Source organism: Scyliorhinus canicula, chromosome 17, assembly GCF_902713615.1.
Source record: "Scyliorhinus canicula chromosome 17, sScyCan1.1, whole genome shotgun sequence".
NCBI lineage: Eukaryota > Metazoa > Chordata > Chondrichthyes > Carcharhiniformes > Scyliorhinidae > Scyliorhinus > Scyliorhinus canicula.
Genome location: NC_052162.1, coordinates 121,548,245 through 121,554,883, shown reverse-complemented (window position 1 = coordinate 121,554,883; position 6,639 = coordinate 121,548,245). Strand labels below are relative to the sequence as shown.

General features: G+C 45.5%; 1 protein-coding gene across 2 annotated transcripts; it reads left to right on the top strand.

Moving 5' to 3' along the window:
- Window positions 1–737: 737 nt before the first annotated feature.
- On the top strand, window positions 738–5,168 carry LOC119951801 (gastrula zinc finger protein XlCGF7.1-like). Of its 2 annotated transcripts, none has more exons than XM_038775162.1 (2): window positions 738–891; window positions 3,720–5,168. In XM_038775162.1, the coding sequence occupies exon 2, from the start codon at window positions 4,077–4,079 to the stop codon at window positions 5,085–5,087; it is 1,011 nt and encodes a 336-aa protein (XP_038631090.1). In that variant the 5' UTR covers window positions 738–891; window positions 3,720–4,076; the 3' UTR covers window positions 5,088–5,168. The 2 variants fall into 2 exon arrangements, with proteins under 2 accessions (XP_038631090.1, XP_038631091.1); XM_038775163.1 differs by lacking the exon at window positions 738–891 and adding an exon at window positions 1,031–1,095.
- The last annotated feature ends 1,471 nt before the right edge of the window (window positions 5,169–6,639 follow it).

The window sequence follows — 6,639 nt, the reverse complement described above, 5'->3', positions numbered from 1 at the left end:
TATAACTGAGGCTCCACAGTCTGAGGTAGAGAATTCAATCCTCAAGTGAAGAAATCCCTCATCTCAGCTTTCTCTCCAATTTCCCACCGGTTCCCCATAACCCTCGACTCCCTCATCAATCAGAAATCTGTCCAACTCAGCGGTGAATATATTCAGTGACCCCCAGACTCCACAGGTCCCTGTGGAAGAGAAATCCAGAGACTAACAACCTTCTGAGGGAAGAGATGATTGGAAATATATAACATGGCGACAGCAGAATATTGCACAACTAGAAATAATAATAAATTTACTTTGTTACAGAACCATCAATAATATATCTAATCTGCACCATATAACACTGGACATATCTCTGTCTGATATTAATTTTCTGTACCCTTAAATATGAGCCACCTCCTGGAGAAACCAGCCCTTTAATTGTGAACATTAGGAAAGAGACCATAATTATAGCCAGACAAATAAACGTGTCAAGCTGAGGGAGCAAAGGATGTCAATGTCTTGAAGAGAGAGAGAGAGACCTGGGCCAAACTTTCCAAAGTCTGCACCCTCCCTGGATTCACTTCCTTTCCCTTCAGTTGCTGCGCATGTCAGCCCGAAGAGGCGTAGTACGCATGTGTCGTATGAGGAGTGCGCATGTGCAGGGGTGAGGCGGGGCCCGGAACAAGGCGGCGCACTGACCATCCGGGTCTTCCAGCCTTTCCCATTGGACACCAGCTCAGCGCGGCTGGAGGGAAAAGTCTCTCCCACCCCCACATGGGGTTCCGCCCCTCATTGTCTGTCAGCGGGAGGATTGGCCAATGAGAACCCGGGGCAACCGGAAGGACTCAGCTCGAGCCAATGTGTGAGTGAAGATTGAGCTTCACAAAGACTGAAACTTTCCCGTCTCCAACATCTGTGAGTAAAACACTTTCTTTTCTCCCCCTTTCCATTTCTTTTCTCATTCTCACCTTCAATTGGTCACTTGCAGCAACTGAAGGGAAAGGAAGTGAATCCAGGGAGGGTGCAGACTCTGGAAAGCTTGGCCCAGGATTTTTCTCCTGAATTTCTATCCTGTACTGACAGTGATGAATTTAGCAAATTCCTTTCACGGGATATCAGGTGAGGAGGATTCAGAGTCAGAAATCTGAAACTTGGTGTCACGAGAAGATCTGACAGATGACTGCCTGAAAATCATTGAATAGCGGGACTGTGCCTATGCCCTGTATATGGAGGAGGCTTCAATAGATTATCCAACCTGGAGAAACATTAGGATATCCGCACCATAGAAAATATGTGGAAATGTGGGGACTGTGGGAAGGGATTCAAAGGTTCATCTCAGCTGGAAATTCATCAATGTAGTCACACTGGGGAGAGACCATTCACCTGCTCCGTGTGCGGAAGGGATTCACTGAGTCAGTGTTTTTCAAACTTTTTTTGCCCGTTACCCATTTTTACCAACCGGCCATCCTTCGCAAAACCAGCTTTTTGCTTTCCTCTAATGCGACAGGTGTGCCTGCTTAGTCGTCTGCTTTTCACACGCATTCTTTCCCATACATGTGTTGGACACCTTTTACCTATGTGGGGCGACTGCTCGGGGGGTGAACTGGCTTGAATGCTCCTGGTTTTGTTTTTTTATTGATTATTCATTAGTTTCTGCTTTGGATTGATTATTCATTTGTTGGTTTCTGTTTTGGATTGATTATTCATTGGTTTCTGTTTTGGATTGATTATTCATTGGTTTCTGTTTTGGATTGATTATTCATTGGTTTCTGTTTTGGATTGATTATTCATTGGTTTCTGTTTTGGATTGATTGTGGGTGTATTTTTAGTGTATTGCTGATTATTCTGTATTCAGCTTTCTCCTTTTGCATTGTGGAATTATTCATAAAAAAAGATGTAAAACTTTCTCCTCTGTGCAATATCTGGGAGGAAATCAATGATTCCCCCTTTCCATTTATTTTCTCATTTTGGATTTCAGTTGGTCACTTGCAGCAACTGAAGAGAAAGGAAGTGAATCCAGGGAGGGTGCAGACTTTGGAAAGGTTGGCCCAGGTCTCTCTCTCTCTCTTAGGGGCAGCACGGTAGCACAGTTGCTTCACAGCTCCAGGGTTCAAGGTTCCATTCCAGCTTGGGTCACTGTCTGTGCGGAGTTTGCACGTTCTCCCCGTGTGTGCGTGGGTTTCCTCCGGGTGCTCCGGTTTCCTCCCACAGTTCAAAGATGTGCAGGTTAGTTGGATTGCCCATGCTAAATTACCCTTAGTGTCCAAAAAAAAGGTGAGGTGGGGTTACTGAGATAGGGTGGAGGTGTGGGCTTAGATATTGTTCTCTTTCCAAGGGCCGGTGCAGACTTGATGGTCCGAATGGCCTCCTTCTGTACTGTAAATTCTATGATTCTTAAAGAAATTGACATCCTTTGCTCCCTCAGCTTGACACATTTATTTGTCTGGCTAAAAGGATGGTCTCTTTCCTGATGTTCACAATTAAGGGGCTGGTTTTCCCAGGAGATGGCTGACATTTAAGGGGACAGTCAATTAATATCAGACAGAGAAATGTCCAGTGTTGTTATATGGTACAGATTAGATATTATTTATGGTTCTGTAATAAAGTATATTTGTTATTATTTCTAGTTGTGTAATATTGCACTGTGGCTATGTTATATATTTCCAGTCATCTCTTCCCTCAGAGGGTTGTTAGTCTCTGGATTTCTCTTCCACAGGTACCAGAGAAGTCTGGGGGTAACTGAATATATTCACCGCTGAGTTGGACAGATTTCTGATTGACGAGGGAATCAAGGGTTATGGGAATAGATCATAAAATTAGTGAAAGGCAAGATGAAGAGGGATTTCTTCACTCGAGGATCTGGTGAAGCTTTGGAATTCTCTACCCCAGAGACCGTGGAGCCTCAGTCATCAAGTATTTTCAAGACAGAGATTGATACACCTCCACCTATCTCAGTAACCCTACCTAACCTTTTGTTTTGGACACTAAGGGTAATTTAGCATGGTAATTTAGGATTCTCGATATTAAAGATATTGAAGGATATGGGGACTAGTGTGAACATAGAACATAGAACAGTACAGCACAGAACAGGCCCTTCGGCCCTCGATGTTGTGCCGAGCAATGATCACCCCACTTAAACCCATGTAACCCGTATACCCGTAACCCAACAATCCCCCCATTAACCTTACACTACGGGCAATTTAGCATGGCCAATCCACCTAACCCGCACATCTTTGGACTGTGGGAGGAAACCGGAGCACCCGGAGGAAACCCACGCACACACTGGGAGGACGTGCAGACTCCACACAGACAGTGACCCAGCCGGGAATCGAACCTGGGACCCTGGAGCTGTGAAGCATTGATGCTAACCATCATGCTACCGTGAGGCCCCAAATGGTGAGAAAATGGTGAAGAGGTAGATCGGCCAAAGATCTCAATGAATAGTTGAGCAGGCTCGATGGGACGAATGGCCAACTGCAGGTCTGATTTGTTATGATCTCTGAGTCCAGGACAGGAAGCAGTGAGCAGGGATCTGTCAATCAGCCTGAATCAGCACCTTCAGGAGAATTGGGAGGGTGAATATTAGATACAGCAGAGTGAGAATGGAGGGAGAGTGTGTGGGATGGAGATTTACAGATTTTGAGGAATGCAAGAGGAAAGAATGTTCCTGAGAAACTAGAATTGCCTGTTCTGAATTCCTATCCCGTACTGACAGTGATGTTGTTTCTAAATTGTTTTTACAGGGTATTAGAAGAGGAGGACTGACAGACAGCAATCTCAAACTTCACATCTCGATCAGACTGAGCAAATAGGTTCATCAGGCCCTGACTATCATCAGCTTTTAAATGTAAGGGGCAAAATGCTTGCCACTCTGTCTATTTAAGAAGATTTGAAACATCAGTGTGACTGGAAAAGCACTGAGACACACACCCGAGTGAGAGTGTTCCAGAGCACTGACTGTGGAAAGAGCTTTAACCAGTTACACAGCCTGAAAAAAACATCACACCATTCACAGTGGGGAGAGACCGTACACGTGTTCTGTGTTTGGACGAGTCTTCAACTGATTATCCAACCTGGAAACACATGAGGAGACCCAGAACATGGAAAAACCGTGGAAATGTAGTGACTGTGGGAAGGGATTCAGAGCCCCATCTACGCTGGAAGCTCATCGACGAATTCACACTGGAGAGAGGCCGTTCACCTGCTCTGTGTGTAAGAATGGATTCACTTGTCTGTCCAACCTGCAAACACACCAGCGAGTTCATACAGGGGAGAGGCCATTCACCTGCTTTCAGTATGAGAAGGGATTCAGTCGTTCAACCACCCTGCAGCAACATCAGCGACTTCACACTGGGAAAAGGCCGTTCACCTGCTCTCAGTGTGAGAAGCGATTTACTGAGTTATCCAGCCTGAAGTCACACCAACGAGATCACTCTCGGGAGAAGCCATTCATCTGCTCTCAGTGTGGGAAGGGATTCAGACATACATCCACGCTACAGAGACACCAGCGGGTTCACACTGGGGAGAAACCATTCATCTGCTCTCAGTGTGAGAAGCGATTTACTGAGTTATCCAGCCTGAAGTCACACCAGCGAGTCCACTCTCGGGAGAAGCCATTCACCTGCTCTCAGTGTGGGAAAGGATTCACTTGGCTGTCCGACTTGCAGAGACACCAGCGAGTTCACACTGGGGAGAGGCCATTCACCTGCTCTCAGTGTGGAAAGGGATTCACTCGCTTATCCAACCTGCAGAGTCACCAGCGAGTTCACACTGGGGAGAGGCCGTTCACCTGCTCTCAGTGTGGGAAGGAATTCACTGACCTATCCAGTCTGCGCAGACATCAGCGAGTTCACACTGGGGAGAAGCCGTTCACCTGCTCTCAGTGTGGGAAGGGACTCAGTCGGTTATCCAGCCTGAAGTCACACCAGCGAGTTCACACTGCGGAGAAGCCGTTCATCTGCTCTCGGTGTGGGAAGGGATTCAGACATTCATCCAGCCTGCGGAAACATCAACAAGTTCACACTGGGGAGAGGCCGTTCACCTGCTCTCAGTGTGGGAAGGGATTTTGTAATTCATCGCACCTGCTGAGACACCAACAAGTTCACAATTGATCACAGGGGTTGTATTCTGTTATTGGTTCTGTTCTCAATTTCATTCAAGACTGCATTTCATTCATTCTGACACTTGCTGAAGTGGGAGGGTGGGAGGGTTTCTTTCTACTGGAGTGGCTGGTCTCATAACTTTGCCTCCCGTGGGCTGATAATCTTTGAGCTTCCTTGTGAATACCTGCTTTCAAATTTCACAAGGATCAGAGTGAAAGGGTGTTTTGAAGATGGATGATATTTTGTTCCTATTTCTGTTTAGAACCCCTCAAAGCTTGCCATGTTGTCATGGAGATGGGCTATGGTGGTTACCTGGTACTTCTGTTTAATTTATCTGGGTGTTTTTCGCAGAAGGAAGCTGTCACGGTGTGAGGGGCAAGATGTCTGGTAGATTGGGAAATTACAATAAAAAGTATGAAAATAGACAGGCAATCGCTAGCAGTTCAGGAATTATTACCTGTTACAACAAATATAGATTCCTTTGAGAAACAAAAATCCAACAGGAAAAGTAATGTCACCTTGGCCAACAAGATTTAGCTCAGTGGCTCACTGGGCTAAATCACTGGCTTTTAAAGCAGACCAAGCAGGCCAGCAGCACGGTTCAATTCTTGTATCAGCCTCCCCGGACAGGCGCCGGAATGTGGCGACTAGGGGCTTTTCACAGTAACTTAATTGAAGCCTACTCGTGACAATAAGCGATTTTCATTTTTTTTCAAGATTCCATTCGGCTGATAATGTGCCCGAAATAGTAGTAACGCTGAGGATTGGGAACTTGTTTTCGAATTCAGCAAAGGAGGACCAAGAAACTGATCAAGAGAAAATAGAATGAGAACAAACTGGCGAGAAATATAAAAACTGACTGGAAAAGGAATGTGAAAAGGAAAAGATTAGCAAAGACCAATGTGGGTCCATTCCAGGCAGAGACAGGAGAATTTATAATGGGGAATAAGGAAATGGAAGAGAAACTAAACAATGTGTGTTTGTCTTCATGGAGGAAGATACAGAAATTGTCCCAAAAACACTAGCGAACCAAGAGACCAGTGAGCACGTGGAACTGAGATTAGTATTAGTGAAAAAGTAGCACTGGAGAAAATAACGTGATTGAAAGTTAATAAATCCCCAAAAGCTGATGCTCTGCATCCCAGAGTGTTGAAAGAGGCGGCTGTAGAGATAGTGGATACATTGGCGATCATCTTTCAAAATTCTATAGATTCTGGAATGGTTCCTGCAGATTGGAAGGTGGTAAATGTAACCCCACTATTTAAGGATGGAGAGAGAAAACAGGGAACCACAGACCCATTAGCCTGACATCAATAGGAGGGAAAATGCTGCAATGGAGTTCAGAAGGATGAGGGGGGATCTTATTGAAACTCACAGGATACACTAAGGCCTGGATAGAGTGGACGTGGAGAGGACGTTTCCACTTGTAGGAAAAACTAGAACCAGAGGACACAATCTCAGACTAAAGGAACAATCCTTTAAAACAGAGATGAGGAGGAATTTCTTCAGCCAGAGGGTGGTGAATCTGTGGAACTCTTTGCCGCAGAAGGCTGTGGTGGCC

Excerpts from the sequence above, each read along its gene's own strand:
- LOC119951801 (XM_038775162.1), top strand. The coding sequence starts at position 4,077 with ATGGAAAAACCGTGGAAATGTAGTGACTGTGGGAAGGGATTCAGAGCC.